The following is a 14995-nucleotide window of genomic DNA, read 5'->3' on the forward strand; positions in this document are numbered from 1 at the left end:
GCCTGGCTCCTCCGTCCATCTTCATGGGAAGCTCTTCCCCATGTTGACCATCAGCTCTGTGCTTCCAGCGCCACCAAGAATAAGAGCAGAGGGAAGCTTCACCTCTGGGCCTCCCCCACCCCTGCCGCCCACCCCAGGCCTGAATTCAGGTGGCGGATGAGTCAAGGTGGCCCTCCTGCGCCTTCCCCGATTCAATTCCCCTTCCCATCTTCTCTCTGCCTCCCACGTACCCCTTCCAGGAGCCGGGCTCCTCTCCCTGGTCCCCTCCCCTACCCCACGTGTGCTCCTGTGCACACACGTGTGCGCACACACAGGGGTTGTTTCTGCCGTGAAAAGAATGCATCTGTGTTGGGCTTGGCCAATTGCCTGTATCCCTTGCTGCTTGGAGCTTCCCAGCCCGGCATTCCACAAGAGGGTCCCTGGCCTGAGGAAGGCCGCAGGAATGTCCCCACCCCCCTGCTCTGGCCTAGCCTCCCCTTTCCAGAGTTTAAGAAAACAGAAGTGAGCGAAAGGTATGCTTCTCTCTCCAAGCCGTGTGGAGGGGGAGCTGGAGGGCCGAGGGGGCAGAGGGAGGTGGGAGGTTCCATTTTAAAGGACAGCCAAGCTCGGATGAGGTGAGGGTTCCTGGGAGGGGGACTCTCCTCTCGGCCTTCTAAGCTGTTACTGGGGTGTTACAGGACCACTAGGGCGTGGCTAAGAGCTCTTCCCCAGATCCCTGGTGGCGGGGGCGGGGGGGGGGGGCTTCAGAGCAGGGGTCCTGCACAGAGGCAGGCAGTGCCTCTGCTGAGAGACCTGGGAACGTAACCCCTGGGCCCATTCCCATCAGGAGGGATGCGGGCCCTTCCCTGTCTGACCAGAGGGCACTTGCAGCAGAGTCTTGCTGGCTTGGGCACCCAACAAAAGGGCCAGGATATCCCAGCCTTTGGCATCTGTCCAATTTCTGGGAATCTGGGAACGTGAGAGGAAGACCCCTGGGAGTGAAAATGACCATGTCAGATACAGGAAATACAGTCAGCACCGAGGATTTGAGGGTCTCAAGTCTGTGTGGGCACCCTTCTCCCCGTGATTCCAGCCAACCCCGGCCTTCAGGGAATGCGCTCTGAGAACACTGGGTTGGTTTGTTTTTTCTGGAAGGGGTTTTGTACCCCCTTGCATACTTGCCCTCCCATCACTCCAGCGCTCCCGCTGGTCTCTGGAACACGCTTACATGCGGTCCTGTGTGAAGGGGAGGAGAGGGAGGTTATCTCTGGCCTCTACCCTGGGGCAGAGTATTGAGGAGACAGGTGGAGGTTAGAGGGGAGAAATCAACCCCTTTCTGAAGACCCGAGAGCCTGGCTGCTGGCGTCCGCGCAGCTGGGACACAGGTGGGGTAGGGACGCATCGACGTCTCCATAATGAAGGAGTTGGGTCAACCATGGGGTCTCCTCCCTTCCCTGAATCTTAGGAACGTGTCCCTGGCACCGTATGGAATGAGATTGATGACATGCAGGTATTTCGGATTCTGGACCTAGAGGACTTTGAAAAAATGTTTTCAGCTTATCAGAGGCACCAGGTAAGACCCTACCCCCTCCAGCATCTTGAGTCCTGACTTCGTCTTGACTTCACATGCACCCTTGAACTCCACCCTCAGCCCCTCCCTCCCTCCCTCCCTCCCTTCTTCTCTCCCTCCCTCCCTCCCTTCCACCTGGACTGAATGATTTTATTATTTATCAGGTACCCTGTTCTTGCTGGGACGTAGATAAGAATTGGGGTGCAGTGCACAGGGGGAGACATCCGATTGTATTAGTTTGTATTTACACATCAAGTGATGCAAGGGTATCTTGCCCATTTCTCCCTTTGGCCCTGGAGCACTGAGGTGGGGTGGCGGGGTTTGGCCACGCTGACCTTGCTCTTTCTCTGGCCCCAGGACCTAGGAACTATACCTAGAAGGCATAACTTTTCAGCCACGTCCTCCACTACATTCTCATTTCCCAGTACCCTCATGAATCAGTCGAGTGGAGGATGCTAATATTTCACAGAAGGTTGAAAGTTGCTTCTGGTCCCGTTGGGGTTGAGGCAGGGGCCGGGCAGGCCAGGAGGGGCCCCGGGCTTGGCTCTGCAGACACTGAGCACCCAGGCTGACCAGTAAGCCTGCTCTCCCGTGGCAGGAGGGGAGTGGGGTTGATGGCAGAACACAGGGCATTCCCAAGGCAGCAAAATGTCAATTTTGCTGGGCTGGCCAAAAATGTCAATTCTCCTGTCTCATCCTCCGGTGAATGCGAGGGCCCAGGAGTCTGCCTTGCGGGCCTGGCGGCCTTCCTCCCACGTGCAGTTTGGGCATGGCCAGCCCTGAGGCCCCAGGGTGTTTGCACTCTCTTTGCCCCGCCTCCCGGGGGGGGGTTCCTCTCTGGTTGTACTATTTTCTTCTGTGTTTTCTGCGCTGGGCCCGGGGCTCTGGCCCTGAGGGCTTCCCCGGGTGCCTGTGCCCTCCCGGACCCTGGGCAGCGGCTCCCTGTCGTGGCCGGCCTCCCCGCTGCTTTCTGCCAAGCCTGCCGCTGTGAACGACGCCTCCTGCCGGCAGACAGGACTGAGGGCACGGGGGACTGCTCCTGGGGGACTGGCCCAGCAGGTGGGGGCGGGGCGGGGCTCTGGCCCTGCCTTTGGATTCTAGAAAAACCAGACGAGGTGCTCTGGGCATCTGATTTTTCACCCCTAATTCCAGGAAGCACTTTTAGCCCCGTGCCCATGTCAGGCTGTCACGGCCAAGGCCCAGCTGAGGCCTGGCTGGAGTGGCAAGTTCTTCTGAGCTCGGGGTGCCCGTGTGCATCAGGGGGCCAGAGGTGGAGGGAGTAGGCACCGGGGAGTATCAGGCCTGGGCAATCACACGCCTTCTCCTATTTTGAGAGTCTTCCTCCAGGCCAGGGTTCTAGCCTGTCCCACCCAGTGTCCAGGGCCCTGAGGTAGGGCTATAACGGGGACCAGTGGAGAAAGGACACTGGGGTTTAGGACAAGCTGAATGGGGCCTCCCAGTTTGGTGAATGGAGAAGAGTTAAGTTGGTCCTGTCCCCCCATCGCATCTCTGAGCCCACCAGTCCAGCACCCTGTCTCAGAGCTGGGCTCACCCAGACTGTCCCTCCATGGGCCACCCAGACACTGGGATGCTGAATTCACAGCAGCACGGCTGGAGAGATCCCAGAGGCTGTGTTGCCCCGGTCACCTCCTCTGTCTGTCTTGGGGTCCTGGGTGCCTGTGCCAGGGACGCCCATATGAACCGTGATCTTCCCTCTGTGTGGGTTCTGAGTCAATGACTTCAGCCCCATCCGGGTCAGGAAGGGAGAACCGGGAGTGGGCTCTGCCCGTCAGCTCCCTTAGAGATCGACAGACAGACAAGGGGCAAAGGGCAAGGAGGAAAGTTCAGGGACCCCTGCTTGCTTTTGTCTCAATGAATGCAGCTTTCAGGTGCTTCCAGCTCAAGTCCAGTTGTGGTTGTGTCTCCTCCCATTTTGAAAGGTGAAGTTATCCAGGGGTGCAGGAGTGCCCTTTGCCTTCTGGGCAGATTCCCAGCAGAGGAGTGGGAAGAATTGCAGCCAAGGCCTGAGGGGAGCTTAAGGGCTTGGTCCGACTGAGCGTGGTGGTCCCGCTGGGTGCAGGGCATGCAGGAGATGCGGCCTGCTCTCCGCTTGGTCTGCCTTCTCTGTGCGTGCATGTCTGCTGGAAGCAGCTCCTGCTCAGTGCTACTCGCGGGTCTCCATCTCCAACCATGGGGGGCCTATTGGGGTGGGGCAGACAGAGTAGATGCGGAGGGGTCCCCATGTCTTTCCTACTGTTCTTGGGTCCCCAAACCTCTTGGCTAACGTTGTGCATGTTTAATTCTCCATTGGCTGTGGCTGCTACCTGCCTAGGAGCTGATAACTAATCCTTCCCAGCAGGTGAGTCACTCTTGGGGCTCTAGACACCCCAACTTTTAACCACAGTCCTGGGCGGCAGCCCTTTACTGGGCCCAAAGGAGAGGGCTTATTCATTCCACCTTCTACCTTATTGCCCATCTCTACAGGGTGGCATCAGGGAGGGTTCCCAAAGAGAAAGAAATGTAGGGAAAGGAGGTGATGCAAGCAGACCCCTGCCTGCAATGGAGGTGAATGTCTACTGGAGTAGGGAGAAAGCTTCTAGATCTATTATCTTACCTGCCAGGCCCATCCTGTAAGACTGCGCAGGCTGGGCACTGCACAATTCCAGGGGCACAGTTCACAAAGACAGTGATGTGAGTGGCAGCCCCAGGAGGTGGCCAAGATGGAGCATGTACTTGGAGGGCCCCCCCGACCAAAGCCAGAACTGGCCTCCTGTCTACCTTACCAGGGGCCCAACAGGAAGCAGGGGAATCTTTGATTTCTTGGGAATTGCTTGCTAGAACCCCCGAGGAGAGAACTTGGCATGCAATTCTGCCTCAGTTTCCCCCACCTCTGAACTTGTGGGTGCCCTGCCCTGGGCACGCTGGGCTGTGCCTCAAGTCCCCAGGAGTCCAGGAACCGTGGCCTCACAGGCACTCGGAACCATTCTCATCATAAGCTTGGGGAGGTTCTCTGGCAGGCTGGTAGGAGTTGGGGCTGGTTGTCTGGGACATGGTAGATCAAATCCCAGTGCCCAGAGCCATAGCAATCAGTCACGCCCCCTCTCTCCGAGTAGTTCCTTCTCTAGTTTGCCCAGAGAGGGCACTTTCTAAGAACAAAGTGACTCAGCGCCCGTCCGGGTCTAGCCCACGGTGAAGTCCCAGATGCCTCCTGTTAGAGTCCGTCATTAACCCCCTCCTCTCTTCCGTCATTTTCTTCCCCTTTCTCTCTTCCTCCCACATCAGGAGCACTCCCTGGCTGGTACAGGGGTGGCTCATGGGGTGGGGGGTAGGCAGAAGAGAATTGGGGAAAACACTCCCCCCCCTTTACTACTTGGCTTGTCGTTTGCAGAAAGAGTTGGGCTCCACCGAGGACATCTACCTGGCCTCGCGCAAGGTCAAAGAGCTGTCGGTCATCGACGGCAGGAGGGCACAGAACTGCATCATCCTTCTCTCCAAGTATGTGCTCGCCGGCCTCTTCAGCCCCTGCCCCTTGACAGGTGATAGGCCCCAGGTGGGAGGGAGCGGTTCCCCCAGGAAGCAGAGGCCTGAGACGGGGCTGACTGCCTTGGGAAGAGAGGCGGCAGAGGAAGGGAGTGAGAGCCGTCTCTGGCCTCCCCTTTGCCTCCCTGCTATCCTCCAGGAATGGTGGGGAACCACTGATCTAGACCCAAGAGCCCATGTTGAGCACCGTGCAGGGCTGTGCAGACAGGAAGCTGCCCCGGTCACGGGGCCCCTGACCAGCATGGTCAGTGTCTGACAGCGGAGTTGCTCTAAGCCCACGGAGGGCCCCGCTTGGCTTAGGCCACAGAGCAGCATGATCTCAGCCCCCAAGCATTTCCCGCGGCTGCAGAACAAACAGGGCAGTATCTGGGCTAACAGCATAGCTTCTGTGTGGGGCCTCCCGCCTGAGCTGGGGTCAGAGGGCACCGCCTCTCCTGCTATTCTTAGTGCTGCCCCAGCCTTCCCAGGACATCCATCCCCATCTCCTTCCACGAGGCCCCAGGCCTCAGTTTCTCCCCCTTGAGAGTGAGGGAGACTTCTGCTTCCCCAGGGCTCCCAATGGGTGTGCATCTGGAGGGACGGGTGTGTGGCTGTGTGTGTGTAGGGGGCTGCTTCTCCCTCGCCCGGACGCCAAGACGCCAAGACGCCAAGACGTACTGGAACAGCTGCGTAGGATCTGAGGCACAGTCGGAAGACTAAGAGCTATTCTGTCTCGAAGGAGGCAGAAAACTGCCCTCTTAGTGGCCTGCCCCCAGTCCCTTCCTCCCGCAGAGATGCTGTAGATGTTTTAGGCATGAGGAGAAGGATCAGAAACCCGTCAGCTGCAGTCTACTCAGAAGATGGCCTCTTTACTCCCAAATATTGCGATCCATTACTCAAGCAGGAGACCAGAGACTCCTGTCTCTGTTTAGAGCCTAAGATATCTCACGACTGGGCTACAGAAGGGGCCGTGTTGGTCCAGCCCGAGGAGGCTCTGCAGGGGAGCTGAGGAGGGAGGGCCGTCAGGTGTCCTCCCGCGCTCACGGAGGGGCAGCACAGAAGCCCGGGCTCTGGCTCCTGAAGGGGCAGATCTGGGGTCTGTCCTGAGCGGAGGGGCCAGGCCAGGCTGCTCACAGGCTGCGGTCTTGCCACAGGTTGAAGCTTTCTAATGAGGAGATCCGGCAGGCCATCTTGAAGATGGACGAGCAGGAGGACCTCGCTAAGGACATGCTGGAGCAGGTGAGGCCCCTAGTGGGGCGGGGAAGGGGCCGAAACTAGGGGCAGCCAGCCGTACCCCTTCCTGACAGCCCCCAAGGAGACTGAGACTCCTAGGTCAAGGAGAAATCAGGCTGGAAGCTGGAGAGATGAGGAAGAGGTTTATGGAAACTTCCCAGGACCAACAGTTCTGAGGGGAGGCCAGGAAAGGCTGCGTCTTTTCAGGGGATTGAGGCCCCCTGGTGGGAGATCTGAGGTGTGATTCCAGCGTCACAGTGACCCTTAGCCATATCTTCCCCAATCTCTCCCACCTCAGTTTCTTGTGTCTTTCAAGAGAAACCTAGCAAACACCAAACAAAAACCACCATCAACTGGACATTAAAATTAAGAACTCTGTTCATCAAAAGGCACTATTACTCGAGTGAAAAGCCAAACCTTAGCAGATCTTCGCTTTATGTATAGATCCCAAAGATCTCATATTCAGAATGAAGAACTTCACAAAGGAGTGAGGAAATGGCAAACAACTCAATTTAAAAATAAGCGAAAGACTTGAATCGGTATTCCATGAAAGAGAATTTGCAACTGATGCAGTACTGTCAGTCATCAGAGAAATACGGTAAATCACAGTGAGGTAGCACCATCCACCCACCTAAATAGCCAAAATTTAAAAGGCTGACAGCGCCAGGTGTGGACAGGGATGTGAAGCAGCTGGAATTCTCATTTGGTACAACCGTTCTGGCAGGACACACACCTGTCCTATTGCCCAGCAGTCCCCCTCCTGGATGTACAGAAACAAGTACAAATGCTGACTGTAAGGCGTACACAAGACTACTTACAGCAATTTTATTTATAAAACTCCCAAAGTGAACAACCCAACTGTCCATCAGTAGGAAAGTGAGCACACAGACTGGGACATTCCATGATAGAATTGTGCTCAGCAGCGAACAAAAAGCAAACGACCAGTACTGACTACAACCTGCGTGAGTCTCAGACATTATGTTGAGTAAAAGAAGCCAGACACCAGAGAGGACATACAGCGTGAGTCCATCTGTACGAAGTCCAAGAGCGGCCAAATTTAACGTAAGGTGATAGGGTTCAGTTGAGAGGCTACGCTGGGGAAGGGGTGGCTCGGCTTATTGAAGTAGCACAGGGGACCCTTCCAGGGGGATGGGCATCTTCTGCATCTCAATCTGGATGGTGGTTCAGTGGGTGGATAGTTTTGTCAAAACTCATTGAATTGTACATTTAAAATGGATGCATTTTATTTTATGTAAATTATACCTCAATAAAGTTGGTTTAAAAAGAAAATTATTGGGGGGAGGGTATACCTCAGTGGTAGAGTGAGTGCCTAGCATGCACGAGGTCCTGGGTTCAATATCAACTTCCATTTAAAAAAAAAAAAAACCTAAAAAAAGAAAACTACTGAGCTGTACACCTAAGAATGGTGCATTTCTCTGTATGTAAGTTGTATCTCAATTTTAAAAATTAAAAAAAAAAAAAAAGAAGTCTAGAGCTGGGTGCCCTGTGTCCCCTTCGGGCAGATGAAGCATAAAGCACCCACGTGAGGATGCACCTCTTTTCAGGGGAGCCCTCCCCATCCTGAGACTGGTCAGTGCATGGGCTTCCATGTGCTGTACCCCCATGTCAGCTTCTCCCCAGTCTCCTGACCTCTGCCTGCTCTTCGCAGCTCCTCAAGTTCATCCCAGAGAAGAGTGATATTGACCTCCTGGAGGAGCACAAGCATGAGATCGAGCGGATGGCCCGGGCAGACCGCTTCCTCTATGAGATGAGCAGGTCAGGGCAGCAGGCCTGGCGCGGAGTGGGCAGGGGCAGGCAGGCTATGGAGGGGGCAGGGGACGGGGCGACCTCACGATGCAGCTCGCCCTGTCTGCAGGATCGACCACTACCAGCAGCGGCTGCAGGCTCTCTTCTTCAAGAAGAAGTTCCAGGAGCGGCTGGCTGAGGCCAAGCCCAAAGTGGAAGGTAGGGCTGAGTGAGGGCCGTGGGGAGGAGGCCCAGGGTGGGGCGGCATTTGGGGAGGGAGTGGGAGTCAGTGGATGGGGGCAGAGGAATTTTTCTTCCTTATTCTTGATTACCTCCCCCTGCCCAAGACCAAAGTCAAGGACAGAATGTAAGTGGATGATTTTTGTAGGTGTGTGCCCTTGTTGATATTAGCACGTGTACAGGCTCTCCAAGGCAGGGATCTGTTGACATCTGCCTGGCAGGGGACGGAGATGCTGTAACAGTGATAGTAGTAAGCACCCAAAACATTTCTCGGCATGTATTGAACTCATCGGTCTTTACCTGGCTTGACGGGGCCTAAGCTCACGGAAGACCTCTGGGCACACTATTTTACGAGTGGGCTCCTGAGAAAGTAGGAAATTGGGCAAGGTGATCCACAGAGGCATCTGATTTTCTGGGTTGGGGAACCCCTCCTACACAGGCCTTTTTCGGATGAGAACTTTGTAATTAAATGAGACCCATGTGCCAAGCACGCTGTCAACACAGTCCACGCGGATGGTCCCATTTGGTCCTCAGAACCCTGTGGGGGCTGTTCTTTCATCTCGATGATGGGGATATGTTAGCTGCCTGAGGCCATGCTACTGGTAGGTGGTAGAACTGGAATGCCGATGTTACTCTTCAAAATCCATCCTTCACTCTTGTCCTGTAGTGCTTCCCAGGGGGCATGTCCCTGGACCTGCCTGTGGAGATGGCAGAGGATGCAGGCAGGGAACTGGGGGAAAGGCAGGTGGTCAGGAGTGTAGGCAGCCATGAGGACCCAGGAGGGGGAGAAGCAGGAGAGGTTGTGAGGTTCATTTGTGGCAAGAACAGGATCAGAAGAGTGGGACAGGAGAGCCTGTGTCCAGGTTGCTGGGGGCACAGGCGAGGGGCAGAGCAGAGCATGGGCCCCCTCTGCTGGACACCCAGCCAGCCGGCACTCCCTGGGATGCCCAGTCCCGAGAATGGTCCTTCCTGGAGTTTGACGAGCTGCTTTGGGAGGATTCTGGGGGTAGGGCAGGGCACGACAGAGCTAGAGGCAGACATTCTCTGTAATCTGGGTACACATACACGTGCACGGACACGGGCAACTGCAGGCTGTGTGTGATCATAGATAATGCGCCTGAGGGAGGAGGAAAGACTTGAGCAGTGACTCTGCAGGTCTCAGGTCTGATGGCACCTCTGCCCTGGTGATGGGTGAATCCTTACTTTCGCACAACTTTCTTTGTCCTGCTGCTGATTGCCTTGGGGCACGAGGCATGGATAAAGGGGTTCAGCCCAAGACACATACTCAAGATTTTTGTGTCTTGGGTCAGTAGATGCTCAGGAAGGAGCCAACCTTTAATCTCGAGCTCAGCAAGAGTGAGACAGGTTCGGGATGGCATAACCTACTGAGGAAAGGAACAGTTGCTCTGCTGTAGCAACGGCCGCTGTTCTCCAATGGTCTGGAGGGCTCTTCCCTCCAGGAGTTGGAAGGATGTGGCTGAAGTTGTATTTTACAGAATCAGTTCAGGGGGCTTGACTAGGGGTGGAGGCATGAGGATTGCGTGGGATTTAGGGCTCATGTTCCTCCTCCTGGGTCTCCCAGGAAACGCTCCGGGAAGAGCTAAGCTTTGGCTTATCCCAGCTGGTGCAAGAGCTCTGGACACCAGCCCCCACCGCCCCTCTGTCCCCAGGCAGGGCCTCTGGGTTAATCTGCCAAAAGCCAATTCATCAAATCTGACAAATTTACCAATTGTCCTATGAATATATTCTTCTCATGAAATGTTCATCGTTGAATATACCAAATTTACCGATTCTCATTACGAATACGTTCACTGAGTATCAAGATGACTGTGGCTTCCAATGTAAACATACTCCTTTGAATATATTCATGAATATATCATTCTGATGAATATATCTAGTATGTCTGCCCTGCCTATGGGGTTTTTCCCATTTACACTGATTTCCTCTGAACTCTTGTCATTTCCTGTTTTGCCAACATTTTAGCATTTTCAGGATTCCTTTGCAAATTTTTCGAATAGCAGATCAACCTTAGAAAAACTATCCCAAGCAATATACATTCGTAAGTAGTTTACTTTAAAAAATTTTGTTATTGAAATATGCATACAGAAAAGTACACAAACCCTAAGGGTCCTACTTCATGAACTATCATGAAGTGAGCACACCTATATAATCAACACCCAGCTCGAGAGATGGAATGCTTCCGGTCCCCTGAAGCCCTTCTCCATGTCCCCCTCTCAGATATTTTGCCCTTCAACCATTACTCCCTCCTCTCTAAAGTTTTTGTCTGTCTGTAACTTTCTATAAATGGAATAATATAGTACGAATAACTTTATGCCCGTCTTTTGTGCAGCACGATGGTTGTAAGTTACCCCATTGTTACAGGCAGCAGTGGGGTATTTATTTTCAGTGCTGCATTTTATTCCATTATATGAATATACCATACTTAACTAATCTATTTGCAATTTAAAAAAAAAAAAAGCAAACTAGAAACCCTTCAAAAACCCAAGAGTAATGCAGCTGTTAGGTCTTAGAATATGCATATGTTCAATTTTAAAAGCTACTGACAAGCCTTATTTACTTTTTACAGCTTATTTTTTAATAATTACTTATTTTAATTGCTTTTGAATATTTTTGTGAACTTTTAGTTTACTAGTTCTCATTTTCTCTTTATAGCAGCCTCTTAAGGAGTGTTCACTTTGGCATAAGCCAAAGATCATAATACAATGGTTTGGTCTCCTTATCACCACATTTAATAATCAAGTCATAGTTCATAACTAGAGCCAGTTTTTCAGTGTAGGCTTTGTATCCCAACTGAGCACATCCACCATAAATGCGTAAAGCTGGGGAAGGACCAGAGCACTCACATCAGAATGAACTACTGACACTGTGGTTGCTGTGAGCCTTAGTATTTCCAACAAAGGTTATCATTTAAGGCATTGTTGTGGGGAGGTAGTTTTTAAATGCCTGAAGGTTGGGAAAAAAGTTTAAATGATATTCAACAGGCTGTCAAGTATCCTATTTAATCAAATCTAAGTAAGAAACCAACTGTAAAGAACACCATCATCTTACAGAACAAAAATATAAAAACATTGCAATTGATGGTATGTTTTAATTGACGGAATTTTTTTTCCTAATTCAGTGGACAAACTATCCTTAAATGTTTCAACCATTCAAGAGGTAAAATGGTATTACATCAATTTTCTATTTTCATTCCTAATTATATTTTTCTTTTTATTCTTTACCTGATTCTTTTTGAAAAACAATTTTAAAAAAATTTTGTTTATTAAACTATAGTTGATTTACAATGTTAGTTTCACATGCATAGCAAAGTGATTCAGTTATACATATACTTTTTTTCAGATTTTTTCATTATGTGTTATTATAAGAAATTAAATATAGTTCCCTGGGCTATATACAGTAGGTCCCTGTTGTTTACCCATTTTATATATATAGTAATGTGTATCTGTTAATCCCAAACTCTTCATTTTTTCTTTCCAAGAAAATCAGTAAACTCAGCACCTCAAAAGAGGCAGAAACAGTCCCATAGTATATGTAAAATGCTGAAATTTAAAATTTTAATCACTAGGTTTAAAAAAGTAAAAAGTTGTATATTCTTGCATCTATCCATAAAAAGAATACATTCAAAATCTTTATATGCAAGGAAAGATACATTCTCAAATACAGTCTTAGGAAGAGTTGGCACATCTTGAGAAAGGGCTATTTGGTGAATTGGCTTTAGGCGAGTCTGTCTGCTTCCTCTGGAGGCAGACCGTATGGGGGCCATCCTCTGCTGGGACACAGGGAAGGGGGTAGTCTCTGCCCCTCGGAAGCAGAAGACACTTGACCACCCCTTTCCTGGACTTTGTGGTGGCCTCAGCCTTGGGTTCAAGGGCCCAGTGTTTGCAGGGCTCTCACCTGTCCCACCTCCCCCAGCCATCCTGCTGGCCTCCCGGGAGCTGATCCGCAGCAAGCGCCTAAGGCAGATGCTAGAAGTCGTCCTGGCCATTGGCAACTTCATGAACAAAGGGCAGCGTGGGGGCGCCTACGGGTTCCGGGTGGCCAGCCTCAACAAGATCGCCGACACCAAGTCTAGCATTGACAGGTGGGACCTGGCCTGCTTCCGTAGCCCCCAGCTCACCCTGCTCTAGCCTTCCCCCTCCTCCGCGCTCCTCTATTTCCAATCCAGAATTTGTCACCTTTCCCTAACACCTCACCCCAGTTTCCCCCGACCCTCCTTCTCAGTTTCCTTGGCCCTGTACTAACCCTGACCTGACTTTCACCCACAGAAATATCTCTCTGCTTCACTACCTGATTATGATCCTGGAGAAGCATTTCCCTGACATCCTGAACATGCCCTCGGAGCTGCAGCATCTTCCAGACGCCGCCAAAGTCAAGTGAGGGTCCCTCTGAGGCTTCCTTCTCCCTGAGCTCACGCACACTCTCATTTCCTCTTTCAGGGCTACTCTGGGCTGACTAGGAATGAACAGTGTGGCTCAGGGTTTGTTCTGGGAGAACCGAACAGACGCTGTTTGCTCGCAAATCCTCATTTCAGAGATTCTCCCAGGAAACTCCGGCGGGAATGGGGAGGTGACCAGGGATAGGACTGAACGCCCAAGGGGAGCACTGTTAAGCCAATTCCCACTGTGGGCAGTCAGAGCTTAATCTCTCCAGGGGTGTCTGGGCAATCGTGGAGGACACTCACTCCACTTGTCCACCTCCCTTGCCCCTTGGGATATCACACACCATCTCCTGTCAGTCTAGGGTCGGGGAACTTAACTCTGGCCATGCGTACAGACAGAGGGGGCTCTGGCCCCCAGAAAAAACAGTGGTTAGAAGTCAGGGCTGTGCCCCGCAGTGGATGGTCCAAGGAGATACGGGCAGAGCACCAATGACATTGCTACAGACAAGAAGTCAGATCTGAACATACTTAGGCTGATAGAAGCATCTCCAATAGAAGCAGGGACGCAGACGTAAATGGCTAACACATTAAATGCTTACTGCACCCAAGGTACCACGTTGAGAGCATATAAGCATTACCTGAGGGTAATAAAAAATAACACAAGCCAGAGGCCATGGGTTAGAAACCTTCTAGTATACAGCATGACATTTCTGATCTGGAAGGATCTAGAGAACGTAAGTTTCACCTATTATTTTAAAGAAGCACCACCAGATCACAGAGGGAAAGTGACATGCCAGGGCCACATGCCAATGGCCAAAGCAGGGCTGGAACCCAAGTCCACTGGCACCCAAGGCCACTGGGGTTGGCACTGCCCTGAACTACCCCCAGCTCCTCTCCCTCTGTGTCCCCCCACAGCCTGGCAGAGCTGGAGAAGGAAGTGGGCAACCTCAGGAGGGGCCTCAGAGCGGTCGAGGTGGTGAGTTCATCGTCTGTATCTACCTGGGTTAGAGGGGGTGGTGCTGCCTGTCGCTGGGTCAGAGGGTGGACCCCCAGATGCAGATGCTCCTGGCTGGGGTGACGGAACAGCTGGCACAGTGGGCCCAGCCTCGAGCAGAGTCAGCTCTGAGGAAAGGATAACTGGATTATTCAAGGCTTAAATTTAGACTCTTGCAGAGGGGACGTCCATTTTAGACTGTAGACATGTCACTGTATTGGGGTAGAATGAATGATAAATGGTCCATATGCTTAAGTTTGATTCAAACGGATGGGAAAGAGGATCAAGGTAGAGTATGAGAAAGAACCTTCTGTTGCCAGGGGGGCAGTGGTGGGAGGATGATTTCTAATTTATAGCCTTTTAAAAGCACTACCCAAAATGTGGTCCATGGACCAGAAGCATCACATCAACCGGGAGAATTAGAACTGCATCTCACTCTTTAATCTGCACGCATCACCTGAGAGTCTTCTTAAAATGGGGCTTCTAATTCCAGGTGGGGCCTGAGCGTCTGGATTTCTTAAAACTTCCCAGATGCTGCTGCTTCCGGTCACAGACCACACTTTGGGTAGCAAGGATCTAAAGGAAGATGGCCGTGGGGGCGAGGGAAGGCTAGAGCCCAGCAGACTGGTTGATAACGCTCACCATCTTTGCCACTCTTAGAAGTTGAGATCAGGGTGTTCCCTCTCCCAAAGGAAGGCTCCGTGTCCTGTGGCTGGCAAGAAGGGTGGGGGAGGTGGTGACCCTCGGAATTCCTGGCTCCTGTCTGGTTCTGGTCTGACCAGCACCTGTTTCTCCCTCCTCAGGAGCTGGAATATCAGAAGCGGCAGGTGCGAGACCCGAACGACAAGTTTGTCCCAGTCATGAGTGACTTCATCACGGTCTCCAGCTTCAGCTTCTCAGAGCTGGAGGACCAGCTCAACGAAGCCAGGGCCAAGGTGAGGGCCCCCCCAAGACCCCACCCCCCTCCAACTTCACTAATCCCACCACAGATGGCCCCGAGGCACACAGCCTTGAGGAGAAATGGGTTCCTCACTCCTACAACCAAAGCAACGGCAACTCTGTTGCAAAGGTCACGGTCCATTGATCATGTGTCAGGTACCAGGTTAAGTGTTTTCCATGTTCTGTCTCGCCACCTACCTTACATTCTACAGATGTGTGCACTGAGGTCCAGAGAGGTTAAATAACTTGCCCCAGGTTGCCCAGCAGTCTTAGCCCAACCTGTGTTAGAATCCTAACTGCAGCCCAGCTTCAGTCTCAGTTGCTCTGCCTCTTCTGCTGCTCATGCTGGCATGCCCCTGGACCCCAGCTGTGGGAG

At 52.3% G+C, this 14995-nt stretch overlaps 1 protein-coding gene across 1 annotated transcript in view; it reads left to right on the top strand.

Annotated features, from left to right (window-relative positions):
- DAAM2 (dishevelled associated activator of morphogenesis 2) overlaps positions 1-14995 on the top strand; it is a 128327-nt gene that overhangs the window by 109271 nt on the left and 4061 nt on the right. Inside the window, 10 exon segments of the mRNA XM_032463013.1 lie at positions 1445-1552; positions 3882-3908; positions 4938-5044; positions 6223-6307; positions 7971-8077; positions 8178-8266; positions 12221-12389; positions 12574-12681; positions 13602-13662; positions 14484-14615. Of these exon segments, the coding sequence (XP_032318904.1) occupies positions 1445-1552; positions 3882-3908; positions 4938-5044; positions 6223-6307; positions 7971-8077; positions 8178-8266; positions 12221-12389; positions 12574-12681; positions 13602-13662; positions 14484-14615 (993 nt within the window).

The sequence above is a fragment of the Camelus ferus genome, chromosome 20, assembly GCF_009834535.1.
Source record: "Camelus ferus isolate YT-003-E chromosome 20, BCGSAC_Cfer_1.0, whole genome shotgun sequence".
In the NCBI taxonomy this organism is placed as follows: Eukaryota; Metazoa; Chordata; class Mammalia; order Artiodactyla; family Camelidae; genus Camelus; species Camelus ferus.